This window comes from Ruditapes philippinarum, unplaced genomic scaffold, assembly GCF_026571515.1.
Source record: "Ruditapes philippinarum isolate M1 unplaced genomic scaffold, ASM2657151v2 ctg792_1_1_1_1, whole genome shotgun sequence".
NCBI lineage: Eukaryota > Metazoa > Mollusca > Bivalvia > Venerida > Veneridae > Ruditapes > Ruditapes philippinarum.
This window is the reverse complement of record NW_026866635.1, coordinates 155,795-180,290: the sequence shown is the minus strand read 5'-3', so window position 1 is coordinate 180,290 and position 24,496 is coordinate 155,795. Positions and strand designations below refer to the sequence as shown.

The window sequence follows — 24,496 nt, the reverse complement described above, 5'->3', positions numbered from 1 at the left end:
ACAAGATTTCGTTACGTGTAAACCCATCAAAAAGTACTGGCGGATCAGATCAGTTATTGCAGAAAAATGACAACTAGATTAAGCACATTTTATTAAAAAGGAGAAGAAAACCGTCCGGTACATGGTCTTGGGAATCAGCATTATTGTTTTTGCTTCTGTATCAATCCTATACACTGTAAATTAATAACATTAACCGTGTTGTCAAAAAAGAGCTTTACCTGGAAGCCGTTCGAAAATTAAGTTATAATAATTGTATTATATTGTTTATTTTGTTTTATTTATTGAATATCATAATACTTTCTTATAGGGTTTGACAACAAATTGTAGGTCCGCCTATAAAATGTTTCAATTAGACTTTCATTAATATCAAGAGGAATTTCTGAAACTACATTAATTCAGACAGTTATACCTTTTTCAAGGTTTCTAAATTGTTTTTATGTAATTGATTGATAAGTTATTTGTCTATACGTCAAAGAATGACGCCATTTATTTTTTATTTAACACTAAATTCTAGTTTATGTGACAATAAAGATGGTAATCTTTCAGTTGAATCAGAAATTTCTAAATGGTTTTCACATTAATCTTAATTTTAGACAACGTTATACTGCTATGATTAAGATGTATGGATCGAATTTTATTTCGTTTTTAAATTGAACTGATTGAAACGGGCGGATTGAAACATACATTTTGGCTCACCTAAGCATTGGGGGCTGTCCGTTGTGTGTATGCGCGACAGCATTCACGTTTATTCTTATGATTTCAATTTATTAAGAAGTTGCATGTACATTGTAACAGTCCCATAAGTGACGATAAGCATCGATTCTTTTGTTATTATGTGTACATGTACCTTGTTTCATATAAAATTATTTATATATTTCTTATAGTCTTACATTTCTTATATTTCGTTGGTCTTTTGCTACTTCAGCCTAATATTTGGAATAACTCCATTGATATTTATAATAATATAGTCTATAACCATCGGAAAAAAGAACGGCATTTGAAAATATTTAAATAAGCTAAAATGAAAGCAGATTGTCGTGTTGGTAGAAGTTTTACAGCATTAAATGTTATGATAATAATTATGATATTCCCGATATGAACAAGCAGTCCAAAGTCAGTTATATTTGATAAAAAATGTCGTATGAAATGGGTCTTCAGAACATATGTTGATGAAAATGCTCCTAGATTACATACCAAATGGCTGTTAAATAGCAGTTAATCACCGCTCAGGCCGATATTTTAAAAAAAAATAAACAACTGAAGTTCAATATGTATGACCATATCACTATTATAAGAAAGTATTCGTTACCGCAACTGCCCTCGAAAGGTCATCCATCATAAGGGCAGGCTATTTGCTAGAGCAACATGTATTATGCTCTAGCATAGTCTTTACATATATTTTGTACATGTTTAAAGTTGTTGTTGTTGTTAATAATATACCATGATCCGTTAGGGTCAACAGCAAATTAGACGATTATTTATACAATCATCATCTTGTTACTTAAGGGTTATACAATAATGTATTTCCTACTTAAGATTATTGTCTTTTCTATTACAAAACACATATTTATGAATTTTCCAAGTTTAACTTACATTACCATGCATGTTATGTGGTACAAAAAAGTTAGACATTGTTTGTTCGAGTTGTTTTTTCTTGATATTGATATAGAAATATATTCATTGTATTTTTTGTGCACTGTTTTGCCTTTCTTTAGGCGTCTATTATAATATTTAATTAATTGAGCGTTCTGTCTTCATTGACAGCTCTTGCATTGTTCAATGTCCTTGAACAGAAGTATTTAATTGATTTACTATTTTCTGTTCTATTTACTTATTTAAAGACACTGTAACACAAATTATTATGGTTTTATATCATAAATATGATGCTCAAATTAAGATTTATAAATATTGTAAGTTCCAAAAAGCATTATTTATAAAGATATTACCAAATTTAACATTTCATATAAATAAAGGGGGTAAATAAATATTTATTTTCTATAAAGTCTAAGTCAATTTTTTCAATAACAAAAGAATGCATATATTTAAATGATTACATATAAAATGTGCACAAATAATTTGCAGTACATATTTTACATATTCTTCGATGTTTGAAAATTGTTTTATAGGCATAATTATACAACCTCAATTACAACATACATGATCTTTAACATATTAGAAAAAAATATACAGCAATAAACGCTTAATTCTTTTGATATGATTCTTATAATTGTCGAATTCACACCTTCATTCGCACTAGTATTGCTACCCTTCATAATGAACAAAATATATTGAAGGAAAATAATAATACCCGACTATAAGTCAAAAAGTACAAGCAAGAACAGCAAGGGAGCGTGAGCGCAACCACCTATACCCATACATCATTACCTCGTATATGAATGGAAAAAATGATCATAAAATGATAATCTTTAAGCAATATGCATCTACGAGAAAATTCATCTTTAAATGTCAGACTCAAACCTAATCTGCAGGTTTAATGAAACAAATGCTAAACAGTTTTTAATAAAGAAATCTACTCCCTGTTTTCGACATCTATGCAAATAAAAAGAAACATACAACAATACTCAATTAGCAAACTTGTTGAATACTATTGAAAAAACACTTATTTAATATCAATTGTAAAAGAATACGTGGTGTCATTGTTGGATGTAATACCTATTACAAACAAAACCTAATGAGCATACAAGTTTGGTACATAAACAATAGTTAACATATATTTGAAACCCATTAAACATCAATATTAATTTTTATGGAAAACACATTTAACCACTATTTTGACTACAGTTCGAGTTCAAAAACAGATTTGTTGTCTTTCAATTGCATATTTTTATTTCAATATCGTTTCAGAATATATTGCATATTATAAACGTTAATAAAAAATTGCACGTTATTTTCGTTTGATCTGTTTTCTTTGTCGTTTACTCTGGAAGTATCAAATATATCATCGCTTGGCTACCTTTACCTACATCCAACTGGTAACCTTTATACAACCTATATTTTCTAAGCTACCTTTACCTATACTAAATTGGCTATATTTACCTTTTTCTTTAATTTCCAGTAAAGTGAAATCAGCTTTATCTAAAATTTCAATGTTATAATGAAGTTTTGATGCAGAGAAATAGCAATAATAAGTAAAATTATTTGTTTCTCCACCGCAGCCATTTTACATTATTAACATGGTATCTTATCATTATGAGGTACTTATGAGAACGTCCTATCATATGCTAAAAATACTCATACAATAAAGACAATCCACAAAACTATTAATATCACACTGCAAAACGTACGTTTTCGTTCTAATATTAAAGCACCAAAGTAATAACATTGTACACTAGTCACATCTGAACTCTAAAGATACTTAAGCATACACCGATATTGAAATAACACATCGTTCGACTGCTCTCCCCTTAATCAAATGAAGAAAACAAAGTCAATTTTTAAATATATCTTTTTACCCTGGTTACCTTTTACATACAAGTATTACCTTCATAACAAATAAACCATACTATATTATTACCCCTCACTTTTTTCGTAATGCTAATTTCCCATAGGCCTCTGGGAGTTATTTTTACTGTTAATGCAGGTGTACCACGTGACTAAGAATTTTGTACTGTTACATAGGTAACAGTATTTTTTAACAGTATAAAATCTGGTCACGTGGTCTATTTTCTAAATAAAATGGCCGCCATTTTTTCTCGATTCATTCTTATTTTCGTCGTTAAACCCCGATAGGACATCAATTTCTTATCTGGAGTATCTATGACACCCATAAAATTTAGTAGTTCGCACCCTGGTGTGCTTTTCGTGTATAAAATATCTTTTTGTTGAATAGTCAAAAAGTGAACATCCGTTTTCAACGGAAGTACTTGCAATGTAAATAATCAATTGTCAAACTGGAACATGCAGACGATTTAAGCATGCAACAAAGGATTATTTAACAATTTTAATCAGTGAAATGTTACAGAGATGGTGGACAGACATAGGATATCATCGTCATTTGCTAAGAATATTCTGGAAACAGAAGGATCGATTCCACAGATCATAACCGTGTAAATGGGTTAGTGTTTTGTTTCTAAATAAAACCTAGCTTATTGTATGTATATGATTTGTAGATATCATCACTTGCATAAAGAATAAAAGAAAAAGAAAACTTCTCAAGTAGGCCTAAAGTACACTTAAAACTTGAAAGGTAAGGACAGTTTAGTTATTATTGTTACTCTTGGTTTATTTTTGTTACAGTTAGATTTAGTTGAAAATTTCAGATCACCGCAGTATTTTTGTTCGGGGTAATAAAATAAATAACACATGGGTTTGTGAGTAACAGTAAAAATATCATCCCTCGTAAAATACTGTTACCCTCGGCTACGCCTCGGGTAACAGTATTTTCTTCGGGATGATATTTTTACTGTTACCCACAAACCCATGTGTTATTTATATACTGTTACGGTCATTTGCAAAGCATCAAAAGCGTCTCTTTTCTTTAAGAAACTTTTATTTAGTTGTTTTTCTTTAATTTCAATGTCGGTGACTATAATTTCTTTTTTAAGTATCATTTTAGTGATTATCCTGTCAGTGCTCTGCTATGTGTCCTGTCCTGTTTTGTTTGGGATCCTTCTGGAGTACTTGTCACTGGTTCTTGTTGCTGTGTGGTGTAGGGGTTGCGTTCATTGCCTTTCTTTGTTGATGCTGTTCATCATATATTTACACTTCACACGGAGAAACAATCTAAAACTAAAACTCAAAATGTGCCTCGGAAAATATTAAATTTTCACTTTGTTTTAGAAACGGCAAACACGAGTTTTTATAATGTTTAAATAATGGTTTAAATAACGGCTTATTTAATTTCTTATCTTCTGAAAAAGGTAGTACGGAATGTAAAAATATTTGCTGTAAAAGTAGAACAAAATTTCAAAGTAATATTTTCACTGCCATACAAAATACCTAATCACTATAATAAATAGCAAAAGAAGACAAAAAGAAATACAAGCAAAAGATAATTTAAATAATTGGCCAATGAGTAACTTCTTGGATACTGTGACGTTTTTAATTTGCTTTGTTTTTCGAAAAAAAAAAATGAATAAAAATGAGTTATTGTTACAGTCATGACGGCTTTACCGCACACTATAACCGTGATCATATCTTTTTTAGTTTTTAGTGTATTGTCTTTACATTTAACCACAACAACCATAGGGACAAAACCTTCAAGTAGACTAGACTAAACTGGACTTTCATTCATAAATAACCTTGACGTCCATATGACCTTGACCGTCAAATGATTTAATTATGTTGTCTTTTATTTATGAAATTGAAAACAAGAGAAAGTTTTTTGTTTTATTTTTATTTGTTTACACCATTTATGTGTTTTTAGAAAAAGTAAAAAAACGTCGAGCATTGCAGCCACCACCGCCTCCATCCGGCGGTGGCTCTTGTTTTAAACTACCCGAACTGCCAGTTTATATGTAATCTTATTTTGAAAACGCATTGACAAAAGACACACTTTATTGGTTGTGTTTTACACCGTACCAAAACAGTACTGTATAGGTCATATAGAGGAGGACCTCGTGTGCCCTTTCGTGTACTGTTTCAGACACAAACGTGACGAATGAACCACCGATGTTCCATAAAGTGGCTGGATAACATGGCAAAGGACATACTTTTATGTTCGCATAAATTTACAGTACCATCTTTGAATTTTAAAATAAAGTCATCATGAAACACAACTCGAACACACTTTTATTGATTTCAAGATGATTATACTTTACATTTAAAGATGGTTCTGTAAATTTATGTTGCAAAATATTTCGTTTCTACATAGTATTTAAACTTGTGGTTATGGAAACAAAGATTCAAGAATTGAAACAAATACCAATGTTATGTATGCCTCCGTGAATTTGAGAATTACTAGAATTTGTTCAACACACACATACAAATGTATCTGATGTCTGGAACTAATTTAAAATGGGAGAAAACGTTCTATATTCGATAGAACCTCTTCAAAATAAAACAAAACAGAAAAACAACTTATTAAACAGCAACCATTTTATTCTCGTTAACTATGTCGTGAAATCACGATCTTTATTTCTTTTGTTTTGTTATTTGTACAATAAAGTGTATTTTATGCATAGTTTGCATATGTCAACCAACATATACATGTATTTTTTTAATAGTGTTGATTTGTTTTTTGTGCTTATACTGAATAGTTATTCTAGGTATATACTCAATAGTAATATTTCATTTCAATCTTATGTAAGTCTTACGTAATTATTATATTATTATTTACGTATTATACTCACTTATTTGCTCCTCAGTCTTAGTTCATACTCCACATGAGGTCTTATGTAAGTAATTGTAATACATTAATACTCCACAGTAATAATTTCTTACTCCTCATTGTTTATTATATAATTACAAATTCATGTTTATTTCATGTTTCATGGAATTCTCGAGTTTCTCATGGTCTAAACATTTACTATATAAAGGTTAAGTTCAACTTGCTTTTTGGTAGGACTTCAGTAACATCTTTCATTGGCGAAACAGATATGTTGGATATATAACTTAATTTGGAGTGTAATACAGATATGTTGGATATATAACTTAATTCTATTTGGAGTGTAATATTAGCATTTATTTGTCAATTAAATCTAAATGATATCAAATGTGAAAATTGGATTCAATCTCAGTGTTAATAAATATAGTAAAATTATGATATGTTGTGATTTATTTCAAAAGTACAAAGTGATCTTAAATATCGGTGTGGCAAGGACAAAACAGATTTCAGTCTTATATTCAGAGGATAAAAGTCCACCACATTGAATGGCGCCGGAACCCGGGAACCAACCGGAAAAGGAAAAAAGTATGATTGTATTACACTTTAACGTTGACTAGTATTCACATTAGTTCATAAAGTTAGTTTGTTCATTTAATATGTGAAAGTAAGTTTAAATATTGAAATCTAACTCTACAAAATTGAGTCAAAGAACATTTCTTAAATATGTCTAACTTGAAATCATTAAAAGCTGTGAGAACGAAATATAGAAACATTTTGGATAAAGAAATAACAAATTCAACTGGAATAGTTGGTAGTGATATAACAAAAGTTGACAAAGTTTTGATTTTGCAAGGAGCAAACATGTGTTTAGGATTGTTAAAATCATACAGTGCTAAGTTAGAAGAACAAATGAATAAATTAACAAATGCAATGGGAGAAAATGTCCCAGAAATAACAGAAAAAATTGTTGACGAGGATTGTCATTTAATATTTAAAGCTGAGCAAAGCTCTATTGAGCTTAGCCATTTTGTGGAGTTGGTTCAGAAAGAAAACTCAAAACAGTTTTCTGACACAAACCCAACAGCATTGGAAGATAAAAATGTATTATTCCAGGAACAGTTACAAAAGTTAATGATATCACAACTTGAACAACAAAAGGAGTTTTTTGAAAAACAGAATCAAAAGGAAAACCATGAAGTGTGTTCTGTAAAATTGCCTAAATTGGATTTAATTTCATTTAGTGGTGATAAGATGAAATGGGCATCATTCTGGGATGCGTTCGAATGTACAATTCACAACAATGACAAGCTTTCATGTATTGATAAATTCAACTACCTGATGACCAAACTGTATGGAGAGGCAAGACGTGCCGTAAGTGGATTATCATTATCAAATGAAAACTATACTTTAGCTATTGGTATCCTGAAGGAAAGATTCGGGGATGAGCAAGAGGCTATTGATCTTCATTACCACAAATTAATGAAAATTCCTCCGATTGATAACACACATGAAAATCTTCGAATGTTTCTTGATTCCATTGAAAAACATCTAAGAAGTTTAGAAGTATTGAAAGAAGATATCAATCAACATGTTTTCGTGAGTATGATCAGGTCAAAGTTACCAAAGGAAGTGCTTCGTCAACTTGAACTAATGAAAGGACCAACTGACAAATGGACTGTAGACCTGTTGAGAGAAACACTTCACTCTTATGTCATAGCTTGTGAACATGCACAAATAAACCCTGATGATGAATATAGACGAAAGAATATGAATTCTAACAAAAACCAAGTTAATCGGTATAATCCAAGAGTTAAAAAAATGAACATCGATGAACGCTATCAAAGGTCTACTGCAGAATCGCTTCTGGTTAATCAGAAACAAGTTCAAAATTCTATTAAAAGGGATCATTGTAGATATTGTGATGGAAAACATTATAGTGATGAATGTTTAAAATATAAGACTATAGAAGAGAGAAAAAATCGAATTAAAGGTAGTTGTTTTCGATGTCTTAGAAACAATCATTTGCAAAAGGAATGCAAATGGAACAAGAAGTGCGTTTATTGTGGCGAACATAACATTCACCATCGAAGTCTTTGTCCTAGTAAATTTAAGCATCAATCAGTTGTTGAAAGTGTTAGTCTATCCGAAGAAACTTGTGCTGAAGAAAAAGACATTTCTGAAGTAAATGAAAATGTAATGATATCTGCTGGTGAAATGGTACTTATGCAGACAGCAACTACAGAAGTAAACAATCCAAATGGAAATGGAGCACAAAATATAAGGGTATTGCTGGACTGTGGGTCACAAAGAACGTACATTACACAGAAGCTTGCTGACAATTTGAAATTGAAAGGGACAAAAGAAGAGGAGATAAAATTAGTTACTTTTGGAAGTGATAAAACTACAGTTCTACGAACGAAGACAGCTACTCTTAACATGAAACTAAATGATGGGAAATTCATGCCATTAGTTGTGAACATTGTGCCTGTAATAAGTGGGAATATTCAAAGAAGAAAAATGGATTTAACATCAAGCTCAAATTTAAATCATCTTATTCAAAGTCTTGATCTAGCTGATACCATTTCAACCAAAAATGAGATGACGAGTATCGAGATGTTGATAGGTAATGATTATTACCTTGATATCATTCTATCACAAAAGATGGAAGTTCAACCTGGACTGTATCTTCTTGGATCAAAATTAGGTTGGATTTTATCCGGAAGAACACCTGATAGTGAGAATGGTAAGGACACATCTAGTATGTTAGTTATTACCCATGGAAAGGATATGACAGAAAGTGGTGTATTCCAAAGTGTAGATAGTTCAATTTCTACTAAACTGGATTTACAGGACTTTTGGAATATTGAAGCAATTGGTATAACCGATGACCCAGCAATTTCGGATGACGAAAAAGCTATGCAATCTTTTAAAGAAAACATCAAGTTTGAAGACGGTAGATATCAGGTGACTTGGCCCTGGAAAGAGGAACACCCAGATTTACCTGTAAATAGGGAACTTGCCTATGGAAGATTGAAATCGTGTATAAATAAATTGAAGAACAAACCAGATGTCATGGAAAAGTACAATTCTGTCATACAGGATCAAATAGACAAAGGAATTGTTGAAAAGGTAGATTACTCTACTAAAGACAGTATTCAGCATTATATACCACATCACGCTGTGATAACGCCACAAAAAACAACAACTAAACTTCGTGTTGTATATGACGCCTCCGCAAAAACAAGGCCAGAATATAAAAGTTTGAATGAGTGTTTGTTTAGAGGACCTGTTATGTTGCAAGATCTATGTGGACTTCTCATGAGATTTAGATTAAAAAGGGTTGCCTTAATTTCAGATATTGAGAAAGCTTTCCTTCAGATTGGTTTACAACCAAATCAAAGAGACGTTACACGATTTTTATGGTTGAAGGATACAATCAATCCGTCAGTTTCTCCAAGCAACATACAAGAGTATAGATTTCGTCGCGTCCCCTTTGGAGTTATCTCGAGTCCGTTTCTTCTAGGGGCAACCGTTGAGACACATCTTGATTCATATAAAAGTGATGTAGCACGTAAACTTAAAAACGACATCTACGTTGATAATGTAATTACTGGGTCTGAGAACGAAAGTGAAGCAATACTGTTGTATAAGGAAGCCAAACAAATGTTTACCGATGCTTCAATGAATTTAAGAGAATGGCTTTCAAATAGTGACATAGTCAATGAAATTATTCCAAGAGAAGACAGAGCAGAGCAAAGTGTTATCAGTGTGTTGGGACATATTTGGAACTCGAAAAATGATACAATAGCTGTAAAGCCAATTAAAGTTTTAAACACTAACACAGAGATTTCGAAGCGAAGTATACTAAAAGTGATAGCATCAGTGTTTGACCCGTTGGGCCTCTTTTCACCAATCATTTTGAGGGGGAAACTTCTACTCCAAGATTTGTGGAGCAGAAATCTTGATTGGGACGATCCCGTGGAAGACACTGAAACAAAGTTGTCATGGACTTCTCTACGGCTTGATTTATACAAATTATCAGAATACACACTACCCAGATGTCTAGCTGTGAGTCAAACAGATGAACATATTGAATACCATTTGTTATGTTTTTGTGACGCGTCATCAAAATCCTACTCCGCAGTTGTATACTTACGTCAGGAAAGTAAAGGACTGACAAAAGTTGATCTGATGTTTTCCAAAACACGTTTAACTCCAATAAAAGGCATGACAATACCTCGTTTGGAACTAATGGCAGTATTAATAGGTGTTAGATGTCTGGAGTTTGTGTCAAAGCTAGTTAAATTACCAATCAAAAAACGATATTTGTGGACAGATTCCGTGTGTGTTTTAGGTTGGTTAAACTCCAACAAAGTGTTACCGGTATTTGTTAGAAACAGAGTGAATGAAATACTGCGTTGTGAAGACGTTATCATATCTTATACTAATACAAAACAAAACCCAGCTGATGTAGCTACACGAGGTACAACTATTGAGGATTTGAATAAAAATGAGCAATGGTGGCATGGACCTAGTTGGTTGCTGAATCCTTGTGACTCTTGGTTTTGCTCTCATGGAAAAGAACCATTACTGAAAACCAAAAGTAAAATTCAAGACTTTCACGAATGCGACTTGTTGATCTCTTCTACTACATCAACTGAAACATCAACGAAAGAACTTAGTTCTCCGTTTGAGATAGATGTTAGAGCATATTCTTCAATCACAAAACTGTTTCGTGTTACAGCTCTAGCAAGACGTTTCGTGTATAAACTAAGAAAACAAAAAAGCGAGAGTATACATATCACAGCAAATGAAATAGAAGATGCAGAGAAGATGTGGTTACTGTATATTCAAAAGAAGAATTATCCAGAAGTGTATGAAGGATTTTCAAAAAATAAACCAACAAATATTCAGAAGCAGTTGGGACTATATTTGGATGATTGCGGCATTCTGAGGAGCAAAGGTAGACTTGAAAATGCAAGTCTAAGTGAAGGTGCCAGATGTCCTATCTTACTACCTAAAAAAGACATATTTACCAGATTAGTCGTTGAAAGTGTACATAAACTTTGTCTTCATACTGGCATTTCACAGACTTTAGCAAGTGTTAGACATAAATATTGGATTCCGCAGGGACGAGCTGTGGTACGATCAGTTATCAGTGCATGTACAATTTGTCGAAAGGTTGAAGGGGGTCCATATAAAATGCCAAACATGCCATCGATACCAAAAATGAGAGTCAGTGAGTCCAGTCCATTCACTTATACTGGATTAGACTACCTTGGACCATTTTACATAAAACATACTGGTGAAACAAAGAAAGTATGGATTTGTATATTCACGTGTCTTGTGATTCGAGCAATTCATTTGGAGGTCATTCAAGATATGTCAAGTGAAGAATTTATGTTGTGCTTAAGACGATTTATATCACAGAGAGGCACACCTATTCAAATAATAAGCGACAATGCGTCACAGTTCAAATCAGCAAGCACTGCAATGTACAGAATTTGGAAAAATGTTTTATGCGCTGAAGAAGTTCAAACGTATGTTGCAACTAGGAGTATTAAGTGGTCGTTTAATGTTGAACTTGCACCTTGGATGGGTGGTTTTTACGAGCGACTTGTAGGCATTGTAAAAAGATGTTTTAGGAAAAGTATTGGAAGAAAGTTGTTAACATTAATACAGTTTATCACCTCTATGAAGGAAGTCGAAGCAGTAGTAAACTCCCGACCTCTTGTCTACGTAGGCGATGATATAAATTCTACTATAGCGTTAACACCAAATCACTTTTTGTCGCTTAATCCGTTTACAGGAATTCCAGAAATGTGCAACGATGAAACAGACAACGAAAAGGACGTTGACTACATTCCATATGAAAACACACGTGACAAGTTGTTAGCTTTATGGAAAAAAGGCCAAAATATGTTAAATTCATTTTGGAAAATGTGGAGAGAAGATTATTTAATGAATTTACGTGAACGTATGCAATTTGCATTAAAGACAGGGAAAACAACATCATCATTCAAAGCGAAAGAAGGTGATGTTGTTCTTATTAAGGATAATCTTCCTAGAGGTTGTTGGAGAATAGGAAAAGTGTTAGAGCTTGTTAAAAGTCGTGATGGATATGAACGTTCGGCGAAAGTGGCATTACCGTCTGGAAAAGTACTAGGTAGACCTATAAATCTGCTCTATCCAGTCGAATGTCAGTCTGATGAAAGAAAACAAAAGGCAGAAAGACCGAATAAAATTAATGAAAATTCTAAAGAACAGAAAACGTCAGAAACAAAACGTCCTTCACGTAAAGCAGCAATAAGTGCTAGAGAGAAAATTATAAAAATGATATGATTACAATTTATTACAGACAATTAAGTAATATATTAAAGAAATATGTTTAAAAGTAACATTGGTATTTCTAATCAATGTAAGATATATAAATAATGTGTGTTATAGGTTTATAGTTAAAGCATAACTTTGTGTTAATAAATCAGTGAAATATATGATTGAGGAGCAAATACTTTTAGTTTAAAGCAAACATATTTTCCCGCCAAGCAAGTGTGGAGTAAATAAATATTTTCCCGCCAAAACTGCGTGTGAGGAGCAAACGAAATAGTTGGTCACGATTATCACGTGAATTTCGCCCAAAATGTTACAGATAGTGATTGCGACTGTGGCGGGAAATAAGCACGAGGAAAGTGTGAATAGCGGATTAAAAATCGTCATTATTGAAGTTTTAGTACTGCATTAAACACTATTACATAGTGATAACGCTTTTGTTTGACTCTTATTATTAAAAACTTCATACGTTAAAATGCCTTTCAAGTGTGACATTTGCAACAAGGAGTATGCTTATAAAAGGAATTTAAAAAGGCATTCACTTGAAAAACATATCGGAAACAAAAAATGGAGTTGCAGTGAGAAAATGTGCTCTTCAAAGTTTTCTCGAAGAAGTAACTTAGTAAGGCATTTGTGTCTTACACATAAATACAGTGCAGCCAAAGCACGACGTGTTGCATTGGATACAGATAAAATTAAAAGTAAAAAGACAACTGCAACATGTACATACTATGAAGATGTAAGCTCTGATGAAAGCATTCTGGACTTACATGCAGAGTTAGATGCGATGGAAGAGGAAGAGGCGATACGATATTTCGACTTAGAGCCGTATGAAGAAGATACTGTTGACTACGAAAATGTTATAAAACAACAAATTACTAACATGGACGTGAAAAATGATAGTAATAACACTTTTAGTGAAAATGAAAACGCCAATGACATAAACACCAGAGATGTTGTGAACGAACAAAAATTGAGTGATGATGAATACGTCAATAACTTGGACGTGATAGATGAGGTGAATAATGTTATTTTGATTGATGATGAATATGCAAATGAAAGGTGCAGTAACGATGTTGAAAACGATGTAAGCCTTGACTATGATGATGATGAATACATCGAGGAGGAAGTTGTAGATTATTACACAGATGTGAGTGATAAGAGTGTTGTTGATGAATATTCTGATGATGAAGATGATAATGATGACGATGAATACAGTGAGGAGGAACTTGTTGATAATTATACAGATGTGAGTGATATAAGTGTTGTTGATAAATATTCTGATGATGAAGATGATAGTGATGATGATGTATACGATGATGATAATGAACATGTCAGCGATGATTTGAGTCTGCAGAGCGATGTGAACTCTTGTGACAGTTGTAGTAATGATACATCTTCTGACAAAGACATAATAGTTGTCAGTGAAGATGAGTCAGAGTTGTTTATTGACAGAGATGACAATAGTAAACATGATTCTTTAAGCGATTATGAGGAAGAAGATATCCGAGCGTTAGAGCCATCGCGCATTATAACAAAGTACAAAATACACTCAGTAACTGTAGTCCAGAAGTTTTACTATCTGGACAATGAGTTAGTTGGAATGGCTACAGATGCTGAACAAGACTATCACGAATATACATCAAGGTTATGAACTTTCACTCGGGCGGAGTGTCGTGAAATCACGATCTTTATTTCTTTTGTTTTGTTATTTGTACAATAAAGTGTATTTTATGCATAGTGTGCATATGTCAACCAACATATACATGTATTTCTTTAATAGTGTTGATTTGTTTTTTGTGCTTATACTGAATAGTTATACTAGGTATATACTCAATCGTAATATTTCATTTCAATCTTATGTAAGTCTTACGTGATTATTATATTATTATTATTTACGTATTATACTCACGTATTTTGCTCCTTAGTCTTAGTTCATACTCCACATGAGGTCTTATGTAAGTAATTGTAATACATTAATACTCCACAGTAATAATTTCTTACTCCTCATTGTTTCTTATATAATTACAAATTCATGTTTATTTCATGTTTCATGGAATTCTCGAGTTTCTCATGGTCTTAAACATCACTATATAAAGGTTAGGTTCAACTTGCTTTTGGTAGGACTTCAGTAACATCTTTCATTGGCGAAACAGATATGTTGGATATATAACTTAATTCTATTTGGAGTGTAATACAGATATGTTGGATATATAACTTAATTCTATTTGGAGTGTAATATTAGCATTTATTTGTCAATTAAATCTAAATGATATCAAATGTGAAAATTGGATTCAATCTCAGTGTTAATAAATATAGTAAAATTATGATATGTTGTGATTTATTTCAAAAGTACAAAGTGATCTTAAATATCGGTGTGGCAAGGACAAAACAGATTTCAGTCTTATATTCAGAGGATAAAAGTCCACCACACATTCAAACAATTGTATGACATATTAGAAAAGCCGGTAAAAATATTACATTAGCAATATTCCATATTTGTTTCAATTCTAGGTAAACACTTGTTGTCAAATGTAGAACTTAAGAGATTTAACATTGCTTAAAGCGTATAATTACATGTACCATAAAATGGAACTTTTCAAAAAGTTTTTCACACTCATCCGTTATTTTTTAATAATAAATATAGTGTACACAAAACAGTCAGATTACTACTTTTCACACCAACTAGAAAAAAAACAACAAGTCACGTATGCTGTTTATATTTTCATTATAATATTCACGTAGGGAATGTAGGTATTCGTAGGAACAACACTGAAACCGGTCCTATGTTGATGTATACGTAACAAAAAACACCAGACTAAACTTCGTGTTTGAATTTTAGCAGACATATAAGACAATTTTAACAAAAATAACACGTCAGATGTTAAATAACACAAGTGCTTATAAAAGGATTAATTAATGTTTATACTTTTGATTTTATTTTCTAATTATCCCAGACAAATATGACATCGCGAAAACACTTGACAAATGAACATTTTAGTATCATCTTATAGACAATGTTTACATAGCTTATGTGTTCTTATTTCATGGCCTAATTAGTTTGAAAACCTCTTTTATCTTTACAAACTTGTTTCTCACTTTCATGTTCATGGCCTCGGCCAATTACCTTAATAACTTCGCACCTGTTTGAAATACACACTTGTGGTGTTATTTGCGACTTTCTTCATCGGGTTTTACTCCTCGCTAATATTAAAAACGTAGGCAAAACATTGGTCGACGTTCACCAGTTTCAGTAGCCAAAAAAAGAAAACTATTTGTGGATTTAAAAAAGTTATCGCAAATGGAAACCATGGCGAAATAAATGTATAATGCAAAACATTTCTGTAAAAATGTCTGGGCTTACATTTAACAAAGGTTTTGAGAAACCTTTTAAACATCAATTTTATGATCACAGCGTCAACTGTCTTAACAACATTCAGAGACAACATAAATTAAAAGCCTACGTATTATGATGGTAACACCAATAAAATAATAATTTCAAGAACGGTAAACAATTTAAAATCAGTCTTCCTTTACAAGGTCTACTTTGTTTTTCCTATGTCCTATTAGTCAACCGATTGTTTCACTCGTTATGTTGTTAATTCTAGGAGAACATGTTTTATTACAGATGAAATGGCATCCTTAAGTCAAGTCATTAACATATAAATCATCACATGAAAGGAAATACTCAATGCTTTATTATTTAAATAAGAAATTTTGTCTGATATGAAACGTAGTTGCCTTAATTCTATATCAAATTATTTAAGCATATTGTAATATTTGAAAAGATGTAAAACACAAGTTTGTTTTTTGCAAACGGTTTTTATCTGTTATTTAATTTATTTTATTTGGTTGATTACCTTGTCATGAATCACTTGATCACTTTATCTTAGTTGAAGTATTTGTGAACGCTTATCTTCAACACAATCTAAAGAAAACCCTTGACATATCAGAGCAATAAAACAGAAAAAAGAATAAAATCATTTTACGAGAGATAGTAAAATGTCCAATACCTCTCATTTTCCCCTGACATTCTATAAATGATCTCATAGTACACAAAAGCTCAAATAATGGATATTTCACGAAACAGCAATATAACCAAAATTTTTATAAATTTTGACCTTTTGTTATCCATTACAAATTTGCATTCAACCTAATTAACATATATAAACAGTTTAAAATTTGCACATACAAATACATAAATACTATTCACATATGTCATTGTGCAAAAAACCTTCATTTTCAAATAAAACGTTTTTTGTTAACATTTACAAGTGAACATTAGATTTCAAAACTTTAAATTAGAAATAACTATTTTTTTTTTAATTGGTGTAATGTCGATACAATGTTGACTTTTTTAATAAAAAGTTACTATTGCCTAACAATGTGCTTTAAGTAAAATGCGCCAGCTTAAACAGTATATAAACACGGTATGGTATTATCTAAAGCATGTTACAATATTTTAATTTATTACAAGTAGATGCATCGTCTCTGTGGCGCAATCGGTTAGCGCGTTCGGCTGTTAACCGAAAGGTTGGTGGTTCAAGCCCACCCAGGGACGTTAATATTTTTTAATAGGTTGAACTATTAATTGCAAATATTGTCACCGTTTATCAACGGTATTTCCTCAAAACAAAAGAAATTAACTGCATCTTAGATTGCTTTTCCATATTTATGTAATAATTAATGTAATTTATAATGGAAATCAAATAAGTGAGGTTGCTACTTTTATATCAACCATATGCAGTAGATAACTGACAAATACCTAACTCAATAGTTAGCATGAAATCCAGAGAAAGTCTACTTTTGCACAATATAAGAAGTAAAAGGTATTACTTTATCCTAAATAAATACTTAGGATAACTGGCAACCTAGCAGCCTGAATTTGGCAGCCTAGCAGCTTAAAGAAAACTAAGAATATTACAAACATGAAAACCGTCGGAAATACATCAATAGCACTTCCTTAGATCATTCCACACCTTTTTGCAATATCGTGATCTTTATTTTTTTAGATGTTGAACTTTATCTTAACATATTTTTTTTTCATTCTGACGCTTCGAAACTTGTGAAGTTAGTAACCTAGCAGTCTGGCAGCTTAGCAGCCTAAAGAAAACGAAGGATAGTACAAACATGAAAACCGTCGGAAATGAATCGATAGCGCATACTTTGACCATTCCACGTCTTATTTCAATATCGGGATCCTTATCTAAAAACAAGCGCGATCACAGAAAGCATATAAACAACCGTCATCTGATTGGTCGGGTTTTTTTCGGAAATTTACGGGTATATTTTCGGGAAATAAATCGACCAATCAAATTACGGTTGTTTATATTCGTCAAGATGGCGGTTTTTTTATAGAAATTTCAACGGGGAAATATTTTGAAGCCGCAGATGAGTTTATATCACATTGTCATTATAGATAATTGGTATATTTTGATTACTTTTATGTATTTTTAATTGCCCAGCATGATAAATGCTTGTGATATTATCTCTAACGCTTGCAACAGTCGTGTAACTTTATGTTTCCTGCGTAGCCACGATCGATGTCGACCTCGCGAAAATGAACGTTTTTTTTGTTACTTTGACGGCCAGTAGTCGTTAAGTGTAAGAGATATAAGAAACGTTTTACATTGGTTCGATAGATAAAGCATTCGACTACATATTGCATGATTCCTTTTTATTTATGCTGTATCGTGTAAAAAATACTGCGAGGCAAAAGCCCTGATTGGGCATAGGCACCTTCTTATGGGAGTTGTTACCCTTGTCTATATATTAGTATACATGTATAGTGTAATGGGAATGGACTTAGAATTCATTTCTGACTGAGGATAAATGTTGTCTACCATCAAATACATATTTTGTGAACATTCAATGAGCCGTACCCCTTTGGTTCGAGGCAACTTATTAAAGCTCCCATACGACAATTGACACCTGCTATTGCAAAGTATAAAATACATATTGACTTATTTATGTAGCAATGGGAGATAAATATTTAACCAAAAAAAATATCGACAGCAAGGAAACTTACATTAAATAAAACAAAAAAGCATATACATTTATATGTCAAAAACACATGGTTCGACCGATACCATCGAATGAATGATGCCACAAATTCTCTGTAGAATGTGTCGAGATTGTAATCTTACATAATAAATTTGAGAAACATTTCAAATATAAATTTTACTACCATCATAGCTTTTACTGAGAATATCTATGAGACAACATTCTGAGAGGACGATGAACAGAACTTTTCTGCAAAATGTAATGTTTTGTGTGTACCAGGTTATGAGTGTTGGAATATGAACACAAATTTTCAACAAGAAAGGGTGGCTTCACCATAAACAAACGCTGCAACAGAGGGACACCGGCATGGAGCCCAATAGGATACGGAAAACTATATTAATCTTACTGTACGGGATGCAATTAATACGCATTATAACATAGAGCAAAATGACAAAATTTAACATGTTGCAGGCTTGGTTTGATTGAGCCTGTTCATGGACGGTAGTAGTACTGAAAAGTTACCGTCCTGGAACTAAGCAGAATTCAACATTTAAACATGAACATGGGGAAAATTTGAGTTTAGAAACATCCGCTCATACAACGTTTATCATGGAACCTTTAATGTGACTCTTTCGTGCCATTCCATGAATTACTCCATTAAAAGGGAAATCATGTATCTTATTAATTGTACAAGGATATGCCAAGATTGATTCATAATTAAATTGAAAAAATAGTCTTACGCAACAAGGTCTACTTTGTCTTCAATTTTGCTTACTTATATTTTAACGTGTTAAAGAAAATTTATTGCCAGAATAATTGACATTATCAAAATGGTACCCTCGGGCCAATTGATAAACGGACATATTATAAAAATATCAGAAATACTTTTAAAGTCTTCTCATTTTAAAAGAACAAAATTAAGTCATAAACATAATTCTTTTGAGTGATATGTTTTTTTTCTATTTTAAATTACAAAATCAACAACATGGTATCAATAGACTCGTGTAATTCGTCAATTCATATGTGAGCTTATGACACTGTATGAGTGGTTGCAATATTATCAAGTTAAAACAAACAAACATTTTGTATAAAATTTAAAAATGAGCCTCAACTCTTGTTAGTATTATTCTAAAGAGAGGGAAGGAACAATTCTGTTGTGAAACATAGCATACACTTGTTCATCTTATATTAAACAGATTGGAAAACACGTTTTTTTCTCTTCAAATGTTATCAATCTATTATCTAATTTATTATATTCGATTTTGTACCTTTTCACTTTGTGTAAGTGACGAATATGTATCGTATTTGTTATGTGTCTGTTGACGTGTGAAAGCAATAAAAACAAACACAATCTGTATATAGTTGAAAATCACATAGTGAAGATACAGTCTTTTACGAACGATATAAAAATTGTAAAGTTTCTCATGACCCTGTCACTTGCATTACAAGTATGCTATCCCCAGGCACTAAAGATATTATATTATGTCTTTGATCCCATATGACCAAACAATTAATTGAGATAGTCAATAAATGTATATTTTACTAACTGTGCACAACATAACTTAAACTTTTAGACAGCGTTTGGTCCTAAATCCAATCAAGTAAACACATTCAAAATGTTTCAACTAGAATATTGTTTTTTTCCAACGATTTTGATTGCCAAGATTTTTTTTCGCTTAAATAGTGAAAACCATTTTCCAAGATGAGTTTTAATAATCAAAATAGATATATGTCTCTTGAAAACTGTAAGTCGTTTGTTTTCACTTGATTCTGGTTGCAGATAATAATCACAATCCAAAATTCTGATCAAATTTTGTTCAATAAAAACCTCTTAGTTCCAATACCACATACTCAAAACAAATGTCTGGAGCAAGTTACGGTTCATTGATAAAAGACAACCGATATTGTTTGGCGAGTATCGGCAAATGTGTTAGTTTAAAAGCTCGTTTATGATGTTAGTAATTTTATTATTTCAAAATCTTGTTTTATGAAATTATTTCTCGGTATGTGTTGCTTAACCTAGACAAGAAATCATTCATAGTCAGTAACATAATAATTGCAAAGGACAACATTGCACTTAAACTCCTCTGTCCGTCTACTTATACCGTAGTTTTGCATTACTGTTGTTGGTTTTTTTAATGGACGTGCCTGCAATCTTTCAATCGTATAATATGAATAATTTACAAAATATTATTTCCTGTAGGATTAAAGAAAGTTCCTGCAGCGGTTTACACAAAAGACGTCAAGTATTAATTAATCTACTACTGGTTGGAGACCACCAAAACCGGACAACCACCAAACCTGGACGGCCCCGAAAATGCCTTTTTTATTTGTTCAGTGGTTGTTGATCTATCAGTCGCTTTTATATCAACAATAACTGCATGTTTGTTCTATAATAAAGTAATTAAATTTATTTCAATTTTCGTAAACGGTAATATTTAAATATCATTTTCAAGAACGTTGACATTGAAAATTTGGACATCAAGAGTGCAATACCTGACCACTTTACTAGGTCAAATAATCCAAATTTCACGAAAAAGTAATTACCTTTATCATCTAATGCAATTTCCATTCAACCAAATTAACAAATAAAAAAATTTAAACCAGACAAGACGGTGTTGAATATATTTCACATATGCTATTGTGCATACTATCTTTCATTTCAAAATAAAACTTTTTTGTGAACATTTACAGTGTAACATTTGATTCCAATTCTGAAAACAATGAGTATTTCTTAAGTTGGTGTAACATCGATACAACGTAAACTTAAGTAACAGTGCGCCGGCTTAAACAATGTATTAACGCATATGCTGTTTTCATCTAAGGCATGTCACAATATATTAATAATTCATTTAACAGTTATGTATCGTCTCTGTGGCGCAATCGGTTAGCTACTGTGAACCACATGTAGTAGATATCTGACAAATACCTAAATTGGCATGAAATCTAGTGAAAATCTACCTTTTGCACCTCATGAGATGCAAACAGTAAGTACATTTACCTAATCATAAAACACTAATAACTTCATCTACAGAAGCATGTCTGAGTGCACGAGGTACGCCAATATAAGGCATTGTTCTACAAACTATGCTCGTACTTTTTGACAGTTTTTAAGTTCTGTTTTCAAAACATGTTTGTATTAAAACACGACAAACATTCATAATAAAACTCATCTTAACTCTGCTTTTTTGCAGAGCGTTTCTGTGCTTGAAAATAATCTTTTATGTCGTGTTATTTTCAAAAAGTGCATTTCTTAATTTAATATTCCAACGTAATCCTGCAATAGTGTATTCTTATTTTACATCACTTGACTCTTGTTGAAGTGAAGTTTTTGTATTACAATCCAAATTCCTGATCGAATTTTGTCCGACAAAAAAAGTTTTTACACTGACACTTTCCTACCACATGTCTGGAGCAAGTAACGGTCCACCGATATTGGTCAATCTGACAGTTTAAGTGTTCATTAATATTATGTATTTATAGTGTAAGCAATTTCATTATTTCGAAATATGATTTTGTGAAATCAGTTTCTGGTAAATGTCGCTTTTCAAGAATAATTATTTAGAGACATTAAAATTCCTGTTTGAAACACTTCGTACATGTACAAACCATGCATCTTAGCCTTCTTCGCACCTTTTAACACTTGTCCATTCGCACCTCGCCCCCGGCAATAAGCGTGTTTTCGCTTCGCGAACCCTAAAACTTCGCCCCGCGTCTCAGCTTATTAGCTTGTATTCGCTTCGCGACCGCGCTAAGCGAAATATTCGTAAATAAAGAAGTTACCATGGCAAGGGCGGTGAGCGAAAACACGCTATTTAGCGGGGGCGAGGGGCGAGGTTTAATAACTACAAAACAACAATGTCATTCGACAGTTGTAGTTATATTGATTCATTTTACAATCTTAACAGAAAAACTTCAGTCTTTTTGACTCAATGCAGGTAATAAACAACAATAAGTGTAAAAGCCTAAAAAGGATATAGCAATAACTTAACCAATATAGGTATATTTTACGATGTTTGAATTGATGATAAAATATACGGCTTCCCTTTGATCTATTTGTATTATGTATTTGTCGGATAACAAACGAAGAATATGCAACTATCTATTAAAATTGTAATTTTCTGGTTAATGAATTATGTAAGATATTGGTCTCTCATTTCTGTTTGCAGCCATTGGCTGTTCGTTTCCGCATGACTACCGGGAAATTGACGGCTTTTGTGACTTTTTTTCTCGATAATTGACAGGCAAATTATCCGTGTTTCATGTCATTACTTCATATAAAAAATATGACGAATATTGAAATGTGAAAAGATAAAGAAATAAAGAGTTACTGCTGAAAGTAAATTCTGAAATAACAAAAGTATTAATAACAAATTATTTTATGTTTGATCATTAATGTGTTGATAATTTTTTAATGAATTTGAATGTAACAATGGCATTCATTTTCTTACTCTATATACCTAGTTCAATATGTGTTTTTCCACAAACGCAATACGCTCAAGCTCTGGGCATAACGATGTCAATCTCCCTGGCCAGAAATAGGCAGGTATTAATTGCCTTATGTATAAAGGAGAAAATTGAATCTCTAAATAAGCCCAAAACGGTACAAATTGAAATATGTTGGAGGTTCGGTCTCAATTATTACCTAACAATACTAAAACCAAATTTACTACAATCGTGTTTCATTTAAGACAGACACTCCTTCTTATGAATATAACGTTAATCTGAATTTAAAATCTGAAATTATTCTTCTTTTTTTGTCTAAAATGCATATTCCATTTTTAATTTGTTACATTGACAACCATATCCTACAATGTCAAACCATTTTTATGATAATATTTCGTGAAAGTATTGCAAAAACAAATAAAATGTTGTAAGTGATATAGTTACGGTTATGATAGGATTATCTTGACCTAGAATTTGTATTTACGAGGTGTGACAAAATGAAAAAAAATAATACAAGTATATGATAGATCAAATCATAAAACTGCGCGTTTTAACTGACATATGTTGCCTTTATATCATTTGCCTATATATGATAACGGAAACAATAGTAAAATATCACAAATCAGCACAGGGTGATTTATTTAACTCATAGTTAAATATAAATGACAGTTAGATGTACAAATGCCAATAAAATAAAACGGAATGGAATCAGATATAACCAAAAGAGTAGAACATGTTTTCCCTTATGGACATTTTATAGCACCTTCATCATGTCAGTTTGGTTTATCGACCACATTTAGATAATCTTTGATCTTTATGAGAAACAAACAAACAAGATATCAAAATATGCCAAAAAGTATCAAAACTTACTTTGTATGCTTTGATTTCAATTTCTTATGAAAAAAATATATGATATTTGGAACTAGAATGACCAGGAGAAAAGCAAAGATATGATCATTATAAACAATTAAAAATCTTTATTATTTATCTTCAAACCCTCATACGGTCAAATAAACCACGTTTCAAAATTTTAAAATTCTAAAAACATAGACTCACAAATTTTTACCACCAAGAGATAATTATAACACATGTTAATTTTAAAATTCATTATATATAATATTATAAAAATTAATTGTTAAGGAAACTGGTATATCTAACATTAATAAGGATTTTATTTTTAATTTGAATGACAATTAAAAAGATTTTTCGTTGTTTTTCAGGCAGATGATTATCATTTCAATGACAAAATGCTTTCAATAACTTGTGTTGCACCTAAAAAATCAGAGTGAATAATACGTACCACTTACTATGTAACTGAACAGTACTGTTCATGTGCAATAAAGGCTTAATAGTTTGCAACATACAAATTCTTTTTCATACAATATAACATTATTATATTTCATTTACACTATGCACCTAAAACATTTGGTA

The 24,496-nt window shown here is 31.8% G+C and overlaps 2 protein-coding genes and 1 non-coding gene across 3 annotated transcripts; all 3 read left to right on the top strand.

Annotated features, from left to right (window-relative positions):
- The first annotated feature begins 7,009 nt into the window (after positions 1 to 7,009).
- Positions 7,010 to 12,628, top strand: LOC132733143 (uncharacterized). The gene has a single exon (XM_060719756.1). It carries the CDS (start codon positions 7,010 to 7,012, stop codon positions 12,626 to 12,628), a length of 5,619 nt encoding a protein of 1,872 aa, XP_060575739.1.
- A 463-nt stretch (positions 12,629 to 13,091) lies between these two features.
- LOC132733142 (protein PFC0760c-like) lies at positions 13,092 to 14,270 on the top strand. Its single transcript, XM_060719755.1, has 2 exons — positions 13,092 to 13,914; positions 14,026 to 14,270. Exons 1-2 carry the CDS (start codon positions 13,092 to 13,094, stop codon positions 14,268 to 14,270), a joined length of 1,068 nt encoding a protein of 355 aa, XP_060575738.1.
- Positions 14,271 to 17,103: 2,833 nt separating this feature from the next.
- Trnan-guu (transfer RNA asparagine (anticodon GUU)) lies at positions 17,104 to 17,177 on the top strand. The gene has a single exon. It is a non-coding gene; the product is annotated as a tRNA-Asn (tRNA).
- Positions 17,178 to 24,496: the final 7,319 nt, after the last annotated feature.

Coding starts and splice junctions, on each gene's coding strand:
- LOC132733143 (XM_060719756.1), top strand. CDS start 7,010: ATGTCTAACTTGAAATCATTAAAAGCTGTGAGAACGAAATATAGAAAC.
- LOC132733142 (XM_060719755.1), top strand. CDS start 13,092: ATGCCTTTCAAGTGTGACATTTGCAACAAGGAGTATGCTTATAAAAGG. Junction 13,915..14,025: donor TTCTGATGATGAAGATGATA/GTGATGATGATG, acceptor CTTCTGACAAAG/ACATAATAGTTGTCAGTGAA.